The 24,246-nt window shown below is 37.9% G+C and overlaps 1 protein-coding gene across 1 annotated transcript; it reads left to right on the top strand.

Moving 5' to 3' along the window:
* Positions 1–15,442: 15,442 nt before the first annotated feature.
* LOC130409688 (potassium voltage-gated channel subfamily A member 3) lies at positions 15,443–20,709 on the top strand. The gene is made up of 2 exons (XM_056733824.1): positions 15,443–18,245; positions 19,986–20,709. The coding sequence occupies exon 1, from the start codon at positions 15,568–15,570 to the stop codon at positions 17,113–17,115; it is 1,548 nt and encodes a 515-aa protein (XP_056589802.1). The 5' UTR covers positions 15,443–15,567; the 3' UTR covers positions 17,116–18,245; positions 19,986–20,709.
* The last annotated feature ends 3,537 nt before the right edge of the window (positions 20,710–24,246 follow it).

Genomic DNA, 24,246 nt, shown 5'->3' with positions numbered 1-24,246 from the left:
TCAGCTCAGCAACCCATTCAATTTGATTTTTCACAGCAGATTGCAAAAATAATTGATAATTACCCGTTTCCGTGGCAATGGGACACATCCGGCTTGTTGTTTAACATGCAGAGCACATCTGTAGAAGTCAATGCTGGACTCATCTGCTGCTGTTATTAAGGTGGAGAAAAGAAGCACAATGCAAGACGAAATGAATGTGCAGAATAGTCTTGCCGATAAGAACGCTTGGCCCTCAACGCTGAGCAGAAGACAAAAAGTTTTCAATTCCCACGAACAATATGAACAGATTATGCAAATGCACTGAAGTTGACTTGAACATATTAATGATACATATTTAATGTACGGAAGTTGTTAACAAGACAATGGGTTGCATCTTTTTAAAGATGCTTACTTACATTGACTTTAAATCACACATACAGTAGAGCACTTTGGATAATTTGGTCTATTAAAATTGTTAAAGTATAAAAAAAATTCAACAGCTAAATGATCAGAATCTTTTATTACAACTTAAACAGGAAAACATATGGAATTTGTGGGAAAATAATTAAGTTTTTCTGAATGTACTTGACATGTGTTTATCATTGTTGTTTCATTTTGTAAATACTGGACAAGTGAAATTGATTCAATGTTTTTGACTGTGTAGTGCAAAAAATAAGGCTAAATACAGAATATATTAAAAATCTAAAATTAATTTTCAAACAACACAAGACTAATGTTTGTACATGTATTGCACATGCATGTGCCTTGTCATGCTGTTAGTCTTTCACACTGCTGTTGGATGACATTATGTCACTCCTGAGGTTTGATTTAGCTGAAACTTATGTTTTATGGTTTGATACTATTTATGTGTTTATGTAAAATTATTATTTTTGTTTCATTCTTTGAACTACTAACAATATTTTTCCCAAATTAACAGAAAATATGGTTTCTATTTGCATTTATTTGCAGAAAAGTAAAACTGAAGAAACAAAATAACAGAGGAGAGGCTCTGTATTATTTTCAGACCTCAAATACTGCAAAGAAAACAAGTTCATATTCGTTGCATAGACATATTTGTACATAGTAGAAGCATATAGGAAAAGATAAAATATACTTTTATGTGATAACCTAGATTTTTATCACAGTTTTCACGTGTTTTGTCATGCTGTCAGTCTTCCACTTAATCATATAAAAAATGCTTATTAAATAAACATTTGGAATGGTCTCTTAATTATTTTGTGCTGCTGTATGTGGAAATTTGCTAATTTCACAAGGGCGCAAGCTTGTCTTGAACCCACATTGCCTGTAATATCACCCCAGACAATCACCATATCAGACCATGTGAACTAACTTAAAGACCACAACTCCAACCCAGCTGTCTTTGATCACAGATGACCGAAGACGTGATCAATGACAGCGACCCCTGTCTCTCTGGCTGAGGGTTATTTGGGCAGAGGAACAAAATTAGCTGCCTTCGAGAACCAGTCCACTACTGTCAAAACCACCGTGTTGCCATTGGAGGGTGGGAGTCCCATAACGAAATATGGGACCAGGGTACTAACCCCTGGATGACAAGCTGTCTTGGAACAATGACCCCAACGGATGACGTCGGACCTCTGACAAAAACAAACAACTTGGTGGGCACCCAGGATGGACGCGTTACCCCTAGTGAGGCTGCAAGAACCTCCGATTCGATCTCCAAAGTCATCGTAGAGACCACGATTTTCGGTGGCACGATGGACTCGGGAGACAACGGCTTTCAGTTTGGTCAAAATACGGGACAAGGCATCAGGTTTAACATTCTTGGAACCTGGACGATAGGACAAGGAAAAATGGAAACGACCGAAAAGTAATGCCCACTGAACCTGCCTAGAGTTTGACATTTTGGCAGAACTGATGTACTCAAAGTTTTAATGGTCGGTTCAGACTATAAAAGGTTCCCCGGCACCCTCCAACCAATGACACCATTCTTCCAAGGTGAGCTTGACTGCAGGCAACTCTCTATTACCGATGTCGTAATTACGCTCGGCAGGTGATGAACGATGGGAAAATTACAAGCAAGGGTGCACTTTACCGTCCTCGGAAGAGCACTGTGAAAGAACCGCACCAACCCCCACCTCTGAAGAAGCATCAACCTTGACCACAAACTGACGAAATGGATCAAGGGCAACAAGAATAGGAGCTGAAACAAAGCAACTCTGCTTGGGCTCAATATCAAAAAAGTGGTTGGCCGTATTCTTAACCCTGCCAAAGACTTGGTCGCAGCCTTGACCACAGGAATTTGTAGAGCTCGTTGATCATGACGTCACAATCTAGCGTCCACTCTAATCGCCAGATTAATCAAGCCACCTAGAGAAGTGGGTAATTCTAGAGTGTAGATTTAATTGAGGATACAGTCGGCCAACCCATGCCTAAACATGTTCCACTGCGCTTCAATGTTGGAGACCAAGATGGAGATGGTGGTCTAGTGGGTTAAACCACTGAACTGGTAAATAAAAGGTTGCTGGTTCAATCCCAGCAGCTACCACCAGTGTGTCCTTGAGCAAGACACTTTACTCCATGTTGCTCCAGGGGGATTGTCCCTGTAATAAGTGCACTGTAAGTCGCTTTGGATAAAAGCGTCTCCCAAATGACTAAATGTAAATGTAAATGTTTCATTTGCATTCTGGCGGCAATGTGCGATATCAGTCACCGATCGATATCCTTGAAGTAACTCAGGCAACTCCCACGCCGCCTCCCTTCCAGATGCAGCCCGATCAAACACCTTCTTGAGTTCCTTCGCAAAGGCCGTTTCCTTTCGTAAACAGCCAATAGCCTTTGGTTAGTAGAAAGGGCATTCTAGAGAACATGATTGAAATGAGTCGTCAACGTGTTTTTTTATTCAAATTTACTGGAAAAGGAAGACAGCACGTTTTATTAACATCTTTTACTTTTTTAGCTCTTGGACAGTGGAGACAGACAGAACTTGAGGTTAAGAGACAGGGTGATGAATTGGGGCATGACCCGGGTAGGATTTGAACCCCTGGTGCCCATGAGCCAACAGCTCATGTACAGTATATGTGTTTGGAGCACTAACCACTGGGCTACCGCTGAACAAAGCAATTTTTAAGATAATTTTAATTTAATAAATACCACAATTAGATTCCATTCACATTTTCCCAGAAGTCTGTGCTTTGTCAAAAGACATGTGTGGTCTAACTGGACAGATGGATTTGGATGAACTGGGCTGCCATTTCTATTTCTCTGAGAATTGCTGTGTGTATTGTTTCATTCTCAAGTATTGGCATTGCTTTTCTTTTTTGTGTTGTGAAGCTTATTATTATAAATTTTATGATTAAAAAAATATGATTTTATTATTTTATTAGTCTAATACAACGTTTAAAACTATTGACACATACAGTTGTGTATTATTCAATATACAGCAAATAGAATTGTCTTTACCGTGCAGTAAGCAATTTCTAAGAAAGGATGTTTATATTTGAAATTGGCACAACAACAAACACATCCCTACCCTAAAGAAACACACACAACACTTTATTTCTCCACTCTAAAAACAATGAACACGCAATGCAACACTATTATATACAAAATAGTTATTATAATACTATTTCAACATTTTATAAAAACAGCTAAACAAATGTTGAGCAGAATCAAAGCAACCCCTGTGTCTGTTTTTTAGGCATCACCGCTATCTCTCTAACATCTTTCTAACAATTATAGTTTTTGGAACTTTAGTCTTGATAATATATTAGGCAGCCATCACTTGTACGAAAGACCCGCTTGCTCACTCTCTTTCCTCCATCACAAGCCTATGGGGCATTTAAGGCAGTGTTATCGCTTCAATATACTTTTCTCATATAAACTATGTGCAAATACAGTGTTTTTCTTACAATACATATAGAAAACATCTAGCAAATATTCACAAAATTGTTTGAGTGTTGATTTTATTTTTCAACTGAAATGTGCTTACATTTCTCTCTATATGGGTAGTTTGTCTTGTTTCACAGAGTTTTGAACATCACCACCTGCACGTCACTAGCCCTGTCTTCAACTCCATTACAAAAGACTCACCCATGCACACAGTCAGCCTCTGGTCTCATATTAAAACAGACTTATCAAATGTATACATTCCTGACTGACTTACCTGAATCTCTGAGTGATATTTCAAGCCTTCCACCGTCTTCCAAGCCTTCCAAGATCTCCAAGCCTTCCAAGATCTCCCCATCCATGCACGTCACCTGCACCTCTCCGGATACCTTTGCCCGCCGTCCACGATCTTCTAAAATACAGGGACAGTATCCATCCAGTACCCTATACTCTAAGACAATTTCTCGTGCCAATTACTTTCCTGTTGTTCTCTTGTGTGTCTTAAAAACATTGATCAAGTCTTTCCTCTCACTGTCTGAGTGTTTCTGTTACAGTGGGCTTATGATGTGCCGTTATGAACTTTTCATATGATGACTGAATGTGTCATGCAAATATTTGGATTACACTGCAAAAAATCTAGAAAAATGCCTGAAACTTTTTCGGAGCTGTAAAATAGCGTAAAATATTTTTCTTTCAAGTAAAATTGCATGTCTCTCATGTTTTTCTTGAATTTGCGGTTTCTGTCTGTAATTTGTCATTTTTTACCCTATTTCAAAAACAGTAACATTTTACTGTGTGTGCATTAAGGTGTTGCTGCTGTATTTACACAGACATTTCTCATAGCTTCTGCTGTGAAAGAAATGCCCATACATCAAACTTTAACTCATGAATTCACAGATTTTCTCCACATGTTTTTGTGGTCGGCCTCCTCCTGCACTGGAATCTTTCAACATCAGAAACACGCAGCACTGCACTTCACAGATTGGGGGGAATGTACTGTAGCTGTACTGTACCTCCCAGTTAAATAACAACTGGTGTATAGACGTTGGCATGCACATACGATGCGGGAGGGTGAATAATTTGGAAACTTTAAGTTCCTGTTTCTGGTTTGCTGTCATGTCTTGGACGGCGGAGCATCTGGTTTTGGTCAGGGTGGGTCAGAGCAAATGCTGGGCCATCTCAAAGCCCTCAAAGAGTTTTTGACAAGAAATAATGTTTGATCATCCTGTTCTGAACATACCATAAAGAGTTATTTTTTTCAGATTGTTCATTATTCCCCTAGTTAGTTTTTGTCATTGCTTGTGTTGACAGGATGCTAGTCATAGTAGGCTACAGCTAAAAAAGTACTTTTCATAAGATATTGTATTAGCTTCAATGCTTTATATTATAGCTTGCGAACACCTCAGGAATTAACTTTCATACTGTAATGTACAGTCCCAAAAAAAATATACAGCTTTGGACATTTGTAGTCTTTGCTCTTTTCAAACTTTAACATTTAAACACTGTTTTTGTGATGGATAGTTGTACTTGAGTTATAAATCAAAGTTTAGCTTTGAGAAGAGGTTAAGCAAAATATAGCACAGAACAACCGAGTAAAGATATACACGATAGGTTATACAAATATAACAGATACAATTTCCTTTTTCCAAACATTTGCTAGACATCTGTCAATTTTAGTTTAATTTAATATTAAAGTATTTAACTCATTGAGGTGTTTTTTTGCATTTTCTAAGTGATTATTTTTCTTTAACTTTGTTTGTTCCCCTTAGTGCCACAATGTTTGTGGGAAATTATATTACTGGAACTTTCACAACTTAAATGCAACGTAACATAAGACCAGCGCATACGTATAATCTTGTCCTTCCGTGCTCTTCAAAACTAATTTGAGCATTCTCCAAAGCACAAAGAATAAAAATACTAACAGAGGAGACATGCAGAGTCCTTTACAACATTAAGGGAGTATTTGAAGGTAAAGTAAAGCAAATTGGGTCTCTTAAGGTTGCTCTTGGCAAAGACAGAATGACCCAGTTACTAAACACAGCCAGTCCAAGACTGTACAAGTGAAGGGCAGGCAGGCCACCCAAGAGCAGAAGTGCATGTTGGCCGATATAAATGACTTATCACTGGTGCACCAGCCAGAGAGACAGAGAGAAATATCATGAAGCTCTGTTGCGGGAATAACACCTTATATTAACTTTACCCAGAGTCTCTTTGTCACATTGTCCTAGTGAGGAGTAAAAACAAGAAAACTATAAAATGGTGCAAAGGCATTTCTAAACTCTTTGCTGAGTTTGGAATTGAGGACTTTGACTGACGCTCTGCCAATGTGTGCTGGGTGGTGACCAAGCAAGACATGTCCCTGGATCAACATCCTTGTTGACTTTGGAGCAACATTCCTATTTTTCAGTCAATCAAAATTCATGGTAATGTTCAAAGATAGGCTAAAGGCTTGAGTCTGGTCTTTACGAACATATTATTGCCTCTCTATACGGGTAGTTAGTATTTTTGTAGGGGTTAGGATAGGACTATGTTTGCTTTACAGGGCCAACAAATGATGTTTACCCAGGAACACGTTCTGCTTGCCAAAATAATAGTCACATGGGAAATACAGCAGTACCAAAATATTTGGATATGTTTTGTCTGAAACACAATGCTAACTGCAAACCCCACAGAAAAAATTATGGATACTTGCCATAACTGCTATTAAAATACATGATTGAAACGATGTAAGTTTTCAAACAACAGTACTGTAGGTGTCACATGACCCTAAAGTTTGTGTTGTAATGAAATGGGTGTTCATCTTGGAAATAAACATATTAACAGCCACTTTGCCTTTTTATCCATACATTTTCATTCTATTTTGTGTCAAGTGTTAACTTTTAGGTCTCATAACAAATAGGGATTGAAAAGAGAAACCAGCTTTAAAATAATTTACATCGTTACGACCAGGTGCGCTGCTAGCAATTTTCGGCCCTATGAAAGAATACGAGGTTGGGCCCCCTACCACACTAAACATACAAGCCAACTGTTACTACTAATAAAACAGATCTCTAGGGGGCCCAAAAGTGTGTGGGCCCTCAGCCTAACTCTCCCCCCTTAGCTACACCCCTGATTGCTGCTGATAGTCACTGAAACTGGAAGGTTAAGTCAAATGCATTGCATTGTGGGATACACTGTGGATTTCCAAGTAATGCATTGTGTTGTGTACTGCACATACAGTGATCAGGTAATGTGAGAATTTCAGGCATACAGAAAATACACAAGCACGCAGTATGCATACTGTAGTCATAGTTACATGATAGCATGCTGTTTTTAATACAGCCTTGGTGAAGCAAAGATATACGTCAGAGATCTGAACAGACTGCGTTGTTTCTCTCTGTCGATCAAATAACACCATGAGCCAGAGGGAAAAGTTTGTTTGTCAAAGAGCAAAACAGATACAGTAGATGTCCCAAATCAAAGCTGACTCAGCCAACTGTCTGGTTTTGGGGTGTGTCTGTTTGGAATAAGGGTGCGATAAGGTCATGTTTTGGGGTGGTTGGGTTGACCTGCTCTATCTGATTGTGTAGTATCTAAATATAGTGACTACAAAAGCTGGACAGTGTTTCGTGTATTTAGCTACTTGATGGTACAAAACATGATCGGCAAACTCCAAAAAAACTTTAAATATAAAAGTACACTAGTTCAAACAATTTGTGAAGCCATTCAATTGCTTTGTGTGACTGAAATGTATTTATTTTACTGATAATCTTTATTTTATCTATAGCTATAGTTTATGGAATTTAGTGGCATCTAGCGTTGAGGTTGCAAATTGCAACCAACGGCTCACTCCACCGATTCCTTCCCTTTTGAAGCAGTAGGGTGGCAGACACAGGACTAAGACATCCTCACGTTTTTAATTCTAGGAGATAACGTTTTTATGAAACGTGCTCTGTAGAACAGTTAGGGCCTCTGTAGAAACAAGATGGTATATTCGATGCAAGGGTGTATGTAGATAGAAATAGCTCATTCTAAGGTAATAAAAACATTATGCTTCATTATGTAAGGTCTTTATATGCCTCTGAAGACATAAATATGTATTATTGCATTTCTGTTAATAGATCCTACAAAAAAATAGACACTGGACATTTGAATTCAATATGGTTCGGATTATTATTAGTCAATTATCCTTAGCATTGTTGTTTACCTCATCTCATTTGTCCTTTCACTGCAACAATAAGTATGTTAACTGCTTTCCTAACTAAATTATTCATGAGGATAACAGTTGTGTAAGACGATTTAAGAATTGAAGAACTGTGACACACCCAGAGGCCATAAGACCAGTATGATTAGTTGTTTAAAATGTTTATTCTTAATACTGTACTTTCCACAGCTATTCATTTGAATGTTTTTTGGCTCCTTAAATAAAGCAAAATCTCCAAATCTGTATTATTTGTAGTCCATCAATTTAATAGAATGATGGTGAAAGGTGGAAAAGCCAGTGAACTTTTCTCCAGCATTTCCACAGACCAAAGAGAATTTGTGACATTTACTTTATCTCATATATTATTTACTTTATTAGTCATTCATCACCTGCCGATGTCATTCTGAATCCCTCCACGGCAGTTTGCTACAGTCAAACACACTTTTGTGTACAAATTTAAATTATCATTGCAATAATGGCGGATAGGAATTATTCATTCCCATTAAATTGAAATCACTGAATTTAAACACAGGTGCCTGATAAAAACACAAATTTTAGAAGAAAATTTCAAAAGGCTCTTAAAGGCTTTTGCATCTGAAGCCTTCACATCGTGTTTTGCTATTTTATTTAATTGCTCTCAGGTCAATCTAATCAATGCATGTGCAATGGCCACTCCCCTTGCCAAGTGCATGTTGGCTTGAACAAACTGCTGATACACCAAATAAAAATGACATTCAGTCAGACCTGGATTATGCAAAAAAAGTTATAATTATTTATATTTAGTTATGTTATAGTATTTGGTTACATAAAACATACAGTATGTCACTGTTTTTGGTGTTTGCCAGGGAATTGCTAACATAGTTTCAAAAGTTATACCTTTTGAAATCTAATACTCCACATCCTTATCCGTACATACTTGAAATAATACAAGTAATATTTATATTAAACCATCACTAATTCTGGCCTGAAAAGAAAAACCTTTCCCACTGTCTAGCTTTCATCTTTAATAAAAGACAGATTTTCTTGATTCAATAGCAGAACTCTTTAATGGTCACAGATGACTGTGTTGTTAGCAGCTGGTTTTGAGGTTTATTGTCTGCCGTGTTCATTAGCTGGAGCATGTGTGCGTTCTCTTCGAGGGAAGGCTTTGAGAAACAGCTGAGTATTTTTAAAACACAAATCACTACTGGCATCCTATTCAGCCATGGGAAACACTGTAAAAAGATGGATTAAAATCATCTGTTGTCTGCGTGGCAGGAAATAACAGATTATGGTTGAGAGAGGGCTTAATTGACAAGACATTTAAAGAAAGAAAGAAAGAAAGAAACACTTTGTCTCTATGCAATCTTCTTATTATTGTCTCTAGATATGGCTCAGTTTACTCAATGTTCGGGTCTTTCATGCTGACTGCTCTCTGTGCTATTGGTCAGAAGTGTGCATTTCAATTTGACACACATTATGTCACATTTCATTTGCATAGAATGGTGCTTAGAAAAAACAAACAATATTATACGTTATTAAACACAATATTTGGGAAGCTTTTAGTTTCACTAAACATGACCCAATTACCTGAGAGATTACATCACATGAATGGAGGGCAGCACCATGCAGCCCAAATTATTCTTTATTTGTCTAATCGTTTCAATCTTCCTCCTCTCTTCCCTTGGGTTGTTTGTTGTTTTCTCTGGAAGAAATGTTCTCCCTTCTATCAAAGATTCGTTTTGATGATGCCCAGTGGCGGACAAACCATGCCAGATTTATGCTCAATGGAGTAAAGCCTTGATACTATACAGCACCTGCACTTGCTATTAATATTTCGAAATCATTATTAATCATCAGCAAATAAATCATCATTTAGATTTCATAACTGAAAATTTTGAAATCGGAATGAATTATGATAATAGTTTAAACTAAAACGGAAGAAGACACCAATTGTGAATGGTGTATATTGTCACAAAAGTTGCATAGCATTTTGGCAGACGACAATGAAAATATCTGAGCTCAAAAACACATGACGCCACTCTGTAATTTATTGCAATTCTGATCCATTATTTGCCCATAATCCATTATTAATTATTATATACTTAATAAAAAAAACTACAGTTTGAATGATATTACTTGGATTGCACCATAAAAAGCATGATTTTCGTCTGTTTTTACCATATTCTCTTCACTGTTCATATAATCATAAAACCTTTGCTAATCTCATAGAAGCATACTGTAGTTTGTATATATGCCTAAATTATTAGATTTCAATGTTCTTTTTTTATTTCAGTCTAATTCAACACAAAACACATTTAATGCTTGAACGAAATGCAAGTGTTTGAATTTGCTGTGGCCTTTTAGTCAAGCACCTAGCTGATCTTCCTTGTTTATAAGCATGTGGCATCCAAGACAGCTTCATTTAGTGGGTTAATAAGGCCTCAGTTTCAACTATATTTAGTCAAGCCAGTGGAAACCATGCTAAAAACCCCTGTGGCGTCCCATCGCTCTTCTCTCGACAGAGTACAATTGGCATTTTTTTATAGCAACGTGGCCTGAATAAGGAGATGAATTTAGAAAACGAACACTGCAGCACAGCTCACCTATTATACGCTTAATGCATATAAATGTGTTGTCGCAGCATTATGAACATGCAATGTGTTGGCATGTGTGTGTGTTGAAGAAAGAATTAAAGTGGTAAGTATACTTTGTCAGTGTTATAGTATATTCGATACATTTGGTGCAAAACTTTGCAGGTGCAGTCAACTTACAGAGAGCAATTCCCACTTTACAAAAGTAAAATAATAAGTTCAAATGACTTTTAAACTAATTTGACAGGACTTAAAGTTTTAAGGCAGCTTTTGAACTTAAGTTTTTAAGTTGAGAAGGGGTAATATTTTTACAGTGAAAACATATTTATTTGAGTTTAAACAAAACACATATTTAAGTTTAGCTAACTCAGTTTTTTAAGGCAGCAGGTGAACTTTTGTTTCTAAGTCTAACCAGCTCTAAATGTTTTAAAGTTGCCCAAGAGCGTTTTGTTTTCCTAAATTCTTAAAAAGACCTTAAAAATGATTACAAAAGTAATCTTATAATTCTAAGTAAAAAAATATAATATATAGTAAGTTTTCCTATTTGGTTCCAAGAATGGGGTGCAAGAACTGTTTTTACGAGCATTCTTTTAAATATCTTTCTCTGTGTTCATCAGAACAAAGATATTCATAAAGTTTTTTAACAACTTGAAGGTGATTATTTATATTTTTGGGTAAACTATCCCCTTGGCCCGTTTTTTCAAAAGGTTTAATCCGGATAAAATTGGTCCGGATTTAGTAATCCTTTTTTTGCGATCTGTGATCACATTATCCACCTTACTTTTGGAGCCATTTTTTTAAAGCAACATCGGATTGGATCAATCTGATCCGGATAGGAACTTTTCAGGATCACCAAATCTGGATAACCAGTGCTCAAACAGGATAGGAAATCGCAATGTAGAACTATAGATATGTAAAGAGCAACAAGTAGAATAGCCAGTGTGGGGTCAATATAAGTTTATTTTTATTTGAAATGAAGACACACACAGTTAGACACTATTTCTGATTTGGATTTGTTTTGGATTAAAAAAATCAGTGATTGCCATTCTTTGCATTTTTTTGGTTATTCTGTAATCATTGCATGCATCACTAATACATATTCTAAAAACAAAAATATTTTCGATTGTGATGAATATATATATCAATTAGTGACAGAATAAAATTTATTGTTTTTGGTCAATTTCGACAGCTGTTTGGAGGATTATTTTATGAGGCCAAACTCTTTCTACGTTGCTGTAGGCCTATACTGAAAGGCTGAATACGTTAAAGCTTACCTAATCACTGTAGCCTGACGGATGAACAAATAAAATTAAAACCTTATGAATAAATAGGATATCTTGTAAGATACTGCATGATCCAAATATAGTATTATTTTATACATTTTTAAAGTTTTCATTACATTTTGGGCAGTGATTCCACGCTGAATCCACCCTTCTGATGGGATCAGTTTAATCCAGATTTTTGGGATCAAAGTGATCCAAATCCTACAAAAAAGTTCTGAAAAACCCAAACTAAAGGTTTGATCCGGATCAAAACCAAGATTGGATTACGTGATCTGATCCGATTATGAAATCCGTTTTTTCTTTTGAAAAACACATTTTCAAGATTTGATCCAATCCGTCATCCAAAATCCTAGTGGATTACTTTTGAAAAACCGGGCCTAGAAGATGTGTTACCTTTTTATCCAATCTTACACACGTATCGTGGACCACACAACAGTATAATTATCACATTCATTTACAATAAACAAGGCACTTAAGTGGACGTAGAGGACCACCTAGAGGACCCTTAAGTGCTAAAAATCATAAAGGGCTTTAATCATAAAACAATGCTCTGAAAACCATTAACAAAAATCTAAAATTGTAGAGTCTTGCACAGGCAAATGTTTTCACAGCTCATTCATACAACTAGTTGTGTGTGTGCTCGTGTGTGAGTCCATCTCCGTGCATGTGTTACATTACCAGAGCAGTGCGTCAAGGATGACGTGTGAATCTGGAGTTTGAAAACAGCCTCAAGGACACGCTGAGCTCACACAAAAGTCTCTCTGAAGGAGCTGGAGGAGAGAGCATGTCATGAATGTAACTGGAGAACAATTTGAAAACCAGAATTCAATTACCTAACCATTACAAGAGAACTAATGAAGTCACATCAGATCTGCAGAGACTCCCTGGACAATTACAAAGAATCTGGACCTCCCTGTCTCACCTCAAATGAAAGTGCTTGGGTGTGTAAGAACACAATGCTTGGAATGAGGTTTGGGTCAGGTATGGTATGAATTCCACAAAAGAATAGAGATAAATCAATAATGGAAGTAATTATAGTCCTGCCTTTATATGAACGACAGACGTATGTTAATGCAGATTATAATAAAATGAAGAAAAAAAGTTAAATCTGTGTCCAGATTACCATTAAATTGTTTTGCAAGCAGAGAAAATCAAAGAGCCATAACAATTTTTACTAAATATACTTATGTTACCAGTCAATTAAATTACAGTTTTTCTCAGTCGCCTTGGTGCATTTCTCACATCACTATTTACATTTGCACAACATTTAGTTCAACCTCCACAACATTTAGTCATTTGTGCACATCATAGTAGCAGTATCTCATTCCTTCCAACAAATTGCAAATGCTTTTGGACATGCATCAATTGCTTTCATACAACTCTCTGCTGTTTTATAACATTATCATTTGCTTATGTCATGTCAGTCAAAATTAACTAAACTTGTGAATGCTGAATAGTCATTCCATATAAAACGAATAGTCCTCATTTCATTGCTTGAGTCATGACATACAAAAATGTTGAACTAGTTGTCAAAATCTACATAATCCCTGAGAATGAGAGGGGTCTAACTGGAGACCATCTGAATAAGCATGATGTTGTTTGTGATAATGTGCGTTTTCACCACTCAGATGTTGTCAGACAGTGGTTTGCACCACATGATAGGATGCTGGTGGAATATCTCCCTCCCTACTCACCATTCCTAAATCCAATAGAGGAATTTTTCTCTTCCTGGAGGTGGAAGGTATATGACCAGCATCCACATACCCAAATGGCCCTGCTAGTGGCCATGGATGCAGCATGTGATGACATCACAGCAGAATCCTGCAGAGGTTGGATTTGCCACTCGAGGAGATACTTTATTTGCTGCATTGGAAGAGATGATATTCGCAGTGATGTAGATGAAACTATGTGGCCAGACAGAGAGGAACGTCTGGATGTGCATGAATGATTTACAGTGCTATGTATGTTGTATGTTCAGTTCCAATATTGTGCACAGCTCTACCCAAAGGGAGTTTATGTTTGTTGTAAATAAGGGTGTATTTATTCTTTTGCACAATGCTGTGAACAAATTAGAATTGCAAAGAGCAAATGCAGTAAAAATGTGAAACATACATATTCAGCGTATTGTACTCAGATACCTCACTAAATACAGTAATGTCTAAAACTGTGGTTTTCAAATGGCTGTGCAAATAGTATATAGTGCTGTCTTGAGCATTTTCAGGAAGTGTCACACAAATCTGACATTTTTTGCATTGGAAAACGTTTACAGAGTAAATTGTCAGAATGAAAACATGACCAAGCCATTTGACTATCTTGTTTATAAACAGTGGTGTCAGGACTTTTTTATCTTGATGACACTGACACTTTCATTGACATGAATACTTGCTTTTGAGGAATGAGCTATCCATTTTGAGCAAGTGACACGCTTATGCAGGTTATCAACTAGGTTTTGCAGTTTGAAATAATTGTTTTGAGAAATGTATTAACTGTTGTGCAGCTGTAAATAGTGATGTGAGAAATGCTCCAAAGCGACTGAGAAAAACTGAAATATTTCTATTTTAAAAGTATTCGCCTTCCTTGTGCTCATCATTCACAGTTATATCATAAGCATATCTTTTTCCATGATCTGTCCTGTTGTGTCAACAATTATTTAAACTATTTAAAACTAGTTTGTGTTTCCTCCCCAGAATTAAATATAATTATCAATGTAATTTTGTGTAGATAGATAGATAGATAGATAGATAGATAGATAGATAGATAGATAGATAGATAGATAGATAGATAGATAGATAGATAGATAGATAGATAGATAGGAAGATAGGAAGATAGGAAGATGATGTCTGTTTCTCCTTTCTCGGTTTGTCTCAAAATGAATGATGTCTTCGTGCCAAGTGACGACAAAATCAATAGCACAATTCAAAAACAGAAAATGTAAACATGAACACCCGACACACCTGCCTAAACAAATAACCATGATCCTGTATTTCCCAAATGAACTATTTTAACAAGGTGAGCATTCAACATGGAGTTTGCATAAAGATGAAGACCTTGCAGCCCTCTAAATGTCAATGAGTGCATGTCCTTTAATCTTCAGAGTGTGGGCAGATGCACATGCCACCTCTCATTGACATTCGTGATTCAAGCACAATTTTTTTCTCAGACTGTATTCAAGGCTTGTCAGATACAGCTGAAGCATCACAGCATTTTTTTACATTATTTATTCATTAGTTGCTGATTGGACACTTAACATGTTTTTACAACACACCAAATATCATGGTTAATGGTTATTAGGTAAATTTGTGATCACTTTGATTGTATGACTATAGTTATGGTTAGTCAAGTAAATCCGTGGTTTGTGTTTTGCAAGGGATGAATGTTGGCACAAACATTGTTGGGCATCAGTGACGCGCGCGCGTCTGAGGTTCATGTTTATGTCTGTCGGGTTTTCGATTGGGCGAAGCGCAGATGTGCGACGAGCGTCTGCGCGCTGTGGGCGGGAATTGGCATGTTTATAAACCAGAGGACGCGCGGCGTGAGCGGGAAGACTGGAGCGAGAAAGTAGCGATTCAAGAGAAAGAGGAGAAAGCGAGAGGACGCGCGGCAGCGACGGGGGGCTGTGGTTGACTGGAGCTCGCGGAGGAGGCGCGGCTTCTACTGCCCCTCCAACCTAAGCAACAGATGTATGGACGACCACCTCAGCCTCCTCCACTCTCCTCCTCCATCCTCAACCAAGCACCGGGGCAACAACCTCGTGAACCACGGCTACACCGAGAACGAGCAGGGCATCATGACAATTGTTGCGTGTGACAACATGCAGGAGGAGTCGGCGGCGCTGCCCGGGCATCACTCTCTCGAGCGCTACGAGCTGGACCACGAGTGTTGCGAGAGAGTTGTCGTCAACATATCAGGCTTGCGTTTCGAGACACAACTCAAAACCCTTTCTCAGTTCCCCGAGACTTTACTCGGAGACCCCAAGAAGAGAATGCGCTACTTCGACCCCTTACGAAACGAGTATTTCTTTGACAGAAATCGCCCCAGCTTCGATGCCATCTTATATTACTACCAGTCAGGGGGGCGGATACGGAGACCTGTTAACGTTCCCATTGACATCTTCTCCGAAGAGATACGCTTCTATGAACTTGGCGAGGAAGCCATGGAGAAATTCAGAGAGGATGAAGGCTTTATAAAAGAGGAAGAGCGCCCGTTACCCACAAACGAATTCCAGCGACAGGTGTGGTTGCTCTTCGAGTATCCAGAGACCTCTGGTCCAGCCAGGGGTATCGCAATCGTCTCAGTCATGGTCATTTTAATATCTATCGTGATCTTTTGTTTGGAAACGTTACCCGAGTTTAGGGACGACAAAGACCCCACGACTGTCGCTCCCCTTTTAAACGGAACTCTCCCTTACCTCACGAGTCCCTTCTCGGACCCCTTTTTCGTGGTCGAGACGCTTTGTATCATTTGGTTTTCGTTCGAACTGCTCGTACGATTCTCCGCGTGCCCGAGCAAAGCCACGTTCTCCAAAAACATAATGAACATCATTGACATCGTGGCCATCATACCCTATTTCATCACACTGGGAACAGAACTGGCGGAAAGGCAAGGTAACGGCCAGCAGGCGATGTCCTTGGCCATTCTCCGGGTCATCAGATTAGTCCGTGTGTTTCGGATTTTTAAACTATCGCGGCACTCTAAAGGTCTCCAGATTTTGGGGCAAACGCTTAAAGCCAGCATGAGAGAGCTGGGGTTGCTCATATTCTTTCTCTTCATCGGGGTTATATTGTTCTCGAGCGCCGTCTACTTCGCCGAGGCAGACGATCCTGACTCGGGCTTCAGCAGCATCCCCGATGCGTTCTGGTGGGCGGTGGTAACCATGACGACCGTGGGATACGGCGACATGCATCCAGTCACTATAGGAGGCAAAATCGTTGGCTCCCTGTGTGCGATTGCGGGCGTGTTAACCATCGCTTTACCTGTGCCTGTTATAGTGTCCAATTTTAACTATTTTTACCACCGAGAAACTGAGGGAGAGGAGCAGGCTCAGTACTTGCACATTGGCAGCTGTCAGCCTTTGTCCTCCTCCGAGGAGCTCAAGAAGACGCGAAGCACGTCGTCTCTCAGCAAGTCGGAGTACATGGTCATTGAGGAGGGCACCTTCAAGCAGCCAAACTTCCCCGCTCCGAACAACCAGAACTGCGTAAACATTAAAAAGATGTTCACAGACGTGTAGACTTTTTTATGGTTTAGAACCACGACAGCTTTCCAAGCGTACCAATAATCGTGATGTGCGTAAAGGCACCGCTGTAGGTTAAAGTCTTGACGGTCAAGTGCTGAGTGAGTCGCTTTATACGATCGAAAGGGAATTATTACACGTGTTTTACGCACGTTTTCATAAACTTTTTCCATGTGAGAATAAAGACATTTTTGCCTTTTAGGGTACAGTCATTCATATAGGCAGTACGTTAAATAATACTTCGACTTAATTGATATTCGAATGTGCTCATTGCTTATTTATTGCATATCCTATATTGTCATTGGCTGTGCGCTAAAATGAAAGAGGTAGGTTAGTTAAAGATATTGCATATTTTCTTACAATGTGGTCAAACGTCGTTCGGATAACATAGCACTTGTTGGAATAGGCCTATCCTACAAAGACTTCGTGCGGTTCTATTATGTGTTTTTCTCACGTTAAGATGTTCTATATCATGAGGGGGGAAAGACGCATAAGATGCTATTAGTGCACATTTGTTCTGCTATTCGCGCAGACTTGGAAATATAAGAGCTTCTACCTGAAATATAATTCGAGCACACATCTCCATTCATTCATTTCTTTTTGTGCACCTATAACGGACAGAGGGTGGGGAACGATGAGAGACTGAAAGCGCTTTCGACTGGATACTTCTAATCACGTCGGAGTGATGCAGTCTCCATAGCGACGATGCGATCCCGCTATTGTTGCTATGGCATCCTTTTTGGTTTCCACAGTTAACCTCCAGAATAGTGTCAAGTCTGGAAGATCATGCCCAAATTAGCTAATACGGCCTGCCACCATAATGGAATCTAACTGAAACCACAGGACCACAACTACACTATCCATATTAAGAAACTGTTAGCTGCTGGAAGTTCCCAACTATTAAGTCCCACTCTGGGATAAAGTGCAATACATGTTTAATCACTGAACTGTCAAACAAAAACACTGTCTAACTGGCACAAAGTAAAACATTAATGAGTGTTGAATCACAACCGCCTGCCGATACACTGTTCATTCGCAAGAAGCTGCTCTGCCTACGCCAAATGCTTTGAGTATATCTGCCATCTCTAGTCCCATATAGGATGGACATCTCAACTTGTTATAAACAGGTAAATCACACACCACACCTAAGTATTTTGTCATTGTTTAATTAAATATGCATTATTGATTGTAAAAATCAAATAAGCTCTTGAAAAAAGGAACAGCGCTAAAAGTGTTCTTTTGAATAACAGACTTTTTTAATAGTCTGTGGAACACATTTTTATTGCAAGGAACACATTTTGCCATATAGAAAGTTTCTGTGGATGCAAAGTGTCTCTGTGGATGCAGCCTTGTCATAAAATGCAAAATGGTTTGCTTTTGCAACTATTGTGAAAGCTCAGATAATCCAGTTTTGAATATTTCTAACTTTTATTCTTATGGGTTTCAATAAATAGGCTGCGATACATTTAGCTGCCACGCCTATACTCACCTTGAGGTGACATTGATTTAAAAAGTGACTGTGGGGCAGTGCTGCCCTCTTGTGGCTCATGTTGTTCAAGACCTGCATAGGATTATTTCTGCATAGGATTATTGTGTTCTGCAGAAGAAATAAAGTTTGGAATGACAAGATGAAATCATTTTTGGGTGAACCCTTTAATGGCCCTTTCCATTAAATTGTCCAATTTTTAAATAAAATTGGAACAACGAAAGTATTTATTTAGTTATCCATATCCCTCACATACATAAAGAACTGTAGTATTAGGTGGTGCCAGCTAGCATAGCATTAGTATCTGGAATGATACCAGCGCCATATGGATAAGAAATAAAGATGCTCAAAGTTTGTTTACGACACCGTGCAAAACAGGTACAGTTTCCTGCGCTTGTTTATTAGTCTTATATGAAGCAATCTGCTAAAGCTGTTAAAAGTGTTATCACGAAGCTATTAAGGAACTGGCCCTTCGTACTGAAATCTTTTAGTCATTTATGTTGACAATAATACCGTCCATGTGTCCTATTTAGAAAACAAACTTTTAATAATACATAATATTTTAAATTATTAACATTTATATAAAATAGAAATAAAAGAGATTCATCTTCATTGTTAGTTTGTTTAACTAATCTTTTGCTACCACACCATGTAGTGCACATTTACGGTTTATTTGTCAACTACCCACATTCCTTTTATATGCACTTATCTTTAGTTTACTTTTGAGTTGTAAATCGTGACATACTAAATGTATATAAAATTGTATACAGTAATATCAGATACACTTACTTTAAATAAGACAATTTGTGATTGTCACGCATATGCATAACCCAGATGTGACGGTAAAACAATGATACATTTAAATGCAGAGAGACTTGCTAACAGCTATCCATCTGATCTTCTGCCACATTGCACACGTCACTGTGGGAATCTAGGACAGGCTGGGTTTCTTAGGGAGCATTAGAGAGTTGTTCTGCACGGCTGCATCCACAAACACCTCCTGTCTTCTGCTAGAGTAGCTGCTTGTAATTGAAACTCATTTTCCCTGCATCACTGCATGTATCCTATACTGTCCCTTTTGACTATTTTGGCCTCAGAGGCATTTCTGCTTTTTAAAGCCTCCATGTTGCATGACAGACCTAAATGAAAGTCTTCGTCTCTTGGACCTCATTCAGGGCAAGCGAGGTCTATTTTCAGATTGTAGGGCATTTAAACAATCTTGAGGAAATAATGTGCAAGGGGAGGTTCAGTATTCTTCAGGATTGACTGAAACACCTCAACACAGTTTAATCATAAAACTTTGTCAGATAGGAACTCCTTGGCAACCACCATAGTATCATGGCTGTTATATAGTTTTTCATGTGTTTTTGTTCACCCACAGAAATGAGAAAAGGAGACACAAGATCGTTGAAGCTTTAAAGGAGTTAAATCTCTGGGGGCCGGTTTGCCTGTGTTGACCCCAGCTTGCCAAACGTAGGGGCTTGTGGACTGTTCCCTTCTCCTCCAAATTTACAGGAGGAGGTGCCTTGAAAACCCCGCCCTTGAGCATCCGGGCCCTGATTCCCCCCTGGCTAGACAGCCCCAGCACACCACTTGCCTTTTCTGCCTTCAGTATCTATTTTCCAAAAGAAGATGGACGTCTATGTTCATGTGCTGTTTTTGCTGCTACATGTAAGACTCTTAACTCCACATAAGTGCTCGACATGCCCCCCGTCGGCCAAGGAGTGTGTGGGAAGGGGGTGTGTGCTAGTAATGCTACATCTATCAGTTGTGTCGTCAGGCTGTGATGTCGTCATTGACGTTGCTGTATAAACCGATAGTCATAAATGTGATTGTCTCCTTGTCATTTTTGAGTGGCGTTGGTTACTTTCCGTGGTCCCATTTGTATGTGTGTCTATCTGTTTATGTCTGGAAGCCTTTATCACCACATCATAGCCGTGACAGAGGTTCTTGTTATGGTGCAATCCTTGTTGCATCAGGCTTAAAAGTGCATTTTAACAATATGGGACAGGAGGCAGTGATGTATTGTGATCATAGATCAAATTCATTGATAGAGCTTAACAATGTGTGGTACTGTATTCAAAATATACACCTTGTGGCTACAGTTTACGAAATGGTTACGGGACACAGATTTCTATTAAAACTTTATTTTCTTAGTGAACTATTAAAGTGCTAGCCTATCCTTCTTCTAGAAGATGTAGACACAATAAAGTGTTGAGAACACCACAAAATTATTCATTTTTATTTTTTTCAGAATTTACTATTTATAGTTTGTGTTTAAGTAAAATTATCATTTTTGTTTCGTTCTGTGAACTAACAACATTTCTCCCAAACGGATATGTTGTTTTAATTTGCATTTATTTGCAAAAAATTGAAAGCGGTCAACATACCAAAAATATGCAATGACTGGAGATCTGGAATATTGCACATTATTTATGTTAAAACACCACAATACTAATGTTTTACGTGTATTTTAGGATTAGTTAAAAAATGAAAATATTATGATTTTTTTACACAACTTTCATGCATCTCCACATTCTCTCAGTCTTGCATATGGCTGTTAACTTAAGTGACTGTATGTCATTCCTGAATTTTGTGTTTGGGTCAGGTTCATGTCATTTGCTGAATGAAACATGTCAAAATCAAACTTTATTCTAATTTTCAACACTGAATCTCAAATCACACGTTTTACCATTCAACATGTCTATTGGTTAATCTCAGAAAGCTTTTTATGTTTTACTTCTTTTTTAAACGGAAGATGTATGAGGACTGGATATAACAGTTTTTAGCATAAAATTACAAGAAATATAGCCACATGGTGAGCATGTTAATAACACCATTAATGAAATTGTAGCGATTTGAAAAAATGTTTTAATAAGTAACTTCCAAGAAATAATAGGTAATAGGACTGTATGTTGAGATTCACCCTCTCCAGTCATTGCTAAAATTTTAAGAAAATGAAAAAATACACTGTTTTTCTTCACATGGCCTTCAGAAGACCAGCATGATGAAACTTTCTGCTTTAATTATGTCTTGTGGAACATTTTAAAGTTTACAGAGGTGAGGATGTCTTAACAAAAATCCTGCGGACACGACTGCAAATGTGTAATATATCTAAAATATTATTGTATAATTTTTTATATTTTATAATATATTTTTATGAAGAAAATGAAAGCATAGATTAAATATATGGAATTACACAAAAATGCAAAGACATTTTAAGGATTTAACCTTTATATTGCATGGGAAGGTATAATTAATGAGAGTGGGGGAACATAACGAATGCTAATTTTTCAGGCAGTTATTTTCATGTTTTATATTTTAAATTTACAGTCAGTTTAATGTTCAGGGAAGTTTGCTTAATAATAAAGTGTATTTTAAAGTTAATATTAATGTATTTTACACATATAATATGGACAGAAAAGGGTCCCATTCGGTGCAAATTGTCATAATACATGCAGAAATGCAAGCAAAACTGGAGAGATCTCACAATTTTTAAACATTACCTATATAGCAGGTTTGATTCCCAGAGAAGTCAACATGGGTGAGTCGATAAATGTATTTCTGTTTGGGTGCCAAATTACTTGAGCAGTGTGAGAAATAATTTAACGTTTTTTTCACAAAAAAATAAGCATAAAACCAAATGATCATACAGTACCGTCAATACTTTGTGTTTCATAAATCAATGTGTCTTTGAAAAAGCTTGACTAAGATCTAATGTGGCCCAGTTGCATGACCTTCAAATACTGCAGAGAATGTCTTCAGAGTCGAGGAGGAGGAGGACAATTTGAATACACACATCCAGTTCTCACCTTAAATGCTCCAAAGCACCGTCCTGCTTAGCATCATGACTCTTTCTCACTTTTCGTGAGGATTTATCTGTGAATAATGCAAACCTCATCATTCTGTAGTGCTATGCTATTAATACTGTCATGCGAAAAGAGGCATGCCACCCGAATGAATGCCACTGCAAGACATGAATCACCCATACCAAATACGAATGCACACGGCTCTATGATTACTCTTCAAGTCTTTGAAAATAACAATTTCTTTTATGATCCTTTCATTGACATAACGCTTGCGCACAACCCAACATGTGCAATCTGATTTGCCTCGAATTTGCATTTTCATGATATAGCAGAATATAACTGCTGACCTTCCTATGTGTTTACGCCATGATGCAGTTTCGGTATTTAATCATAGATGCTCAGAAAGGACTGAATCAGGGCTTATTCCTCATTTTCTGAAAGTCAGGTGTTATTCTAAAGTTACAAACATATGTTTTCATCATAGCAGTTCTTTTATTCCAGTCGGTTACAGGATTTCGTAACTAACCAGACACCTGCAAAACTATGAATAAAATATATGTCTAAGATGTTTTAATAAACAATAATATCATTATAACATATAATGTAATAACAAAAAAGTATGTATTGTCATACGATACTTTTACTTTTAAAATCAGTTGTTGTAGTCCAGGGAATAGAAGAGCAGATTTTAATGACGCTCACGTGTTTAGTTTCTATGGTTGTCATATTATGGCCACAGATGGGTTGGATTGTCACCATTTTGGAGAGGGAGTTGAAAGGAAATGTTGTCACACTGTGACCAGATGGAGTTTTCTCAAGGTGTTTACTTTTGGTGTTTACCATTAGCTCCTTATATCAGAATGGAGCTCTGACTATAAGAATCCAAAATAAATGTATTGTCAACCACCAATCTGTGGTAAGTCCGTGCTTTCCCACTTAGATTTAAATGACTTCCAATAGACCAACTAGATATAAATCTACTAAATATCATTGGCTATTCTCATCACAATGCACCTGCTGCCATAAACCACTCCAAGCAGCACAAAAGCTTCTGTTAATCTCTTTAACCAGTCCATACAGACTGAAACCGGGATGGTCTTCTCCATGTCCACCCTACACTGCCAGCCCAATCCATGCCAGGATGCCATACTGGAGAGAATGTTCCAAGATCATCCATACTGTAGATGGCTATGAAATAGAGAGCGGGAGCTCGAAGGGTTTTCCTTTTTCCTCCAGGCCTGGCTCTACCTTTTTCATTACATGGTCCATCACGCAGAGATCACCAGCGGACTTTCCAACAGGATATTCCTGCTGGCCCATTTCCCAGAGTTCAATGGAAAGGCATTTCTAACCAGCACACGTATTGCTCTCTGTTTAGCGGCAATTAGACTTGAAGGGATAGTTTACTAAAAAAAAATTGTTGTTTATTGACCGTTATGCCATTTAAAATCTTGTATGTGACACTTTCTTCTGTGGAACACAAATTAAAATATTTTGAGAGACGTGTCAGTGGTTTTGTGTTCAAAAGAAATCAATAGGGGCCAATGTTGTTTGATTATCAACTTTCATTAACATATCTTCTTTTGTGTTCTGCAGAAGAAATTTTGATTTTTGATTTTTCTAATCATTTTAGGCTTCAAATAAAATATTTACAGGATTTTTCAAAGCATCACGCATACAGTTTTGGCCTGCTTTTACCTGAATTTATGCTGACACAAGTTTTTGTCCCAGTTTGTTGTAGCTTGCTTGCCGTGAGCTCTCTTTACTATTTTTTATTTGACCTAGAGCGCGGCAAGGGGGACAAGAACATCATAACAGCGTGCCAGAGGTGAA

Source organism: Triplophysa dalaica, chromosome 20 (genome assembly GCF_015846415.1).
Source record: "Triplophysa dalaica isolate WHDGS20190420 chromosome 20, ASM1584641v1, whole genome shotgun sequence".
Lineage (NCBI taxonomy): Eukaryota > Metazoa > Chordata > Actinopteri > Cypriniformes > Nemacheilidae > Triplophysa > Triplophysa dalaica.
This window is presented reverse-complemented; position numbering and strand designations above follow the sequence as displayed.

Coding starts and splice junctions, on each gene's coding strand:
- LOC130409688 (XM_056733824.1), top strand. CDS start 15,568: ATGGACGACCACCTCAGCCTCCTCCACTCTCCTCCTCCATCCTCAACC.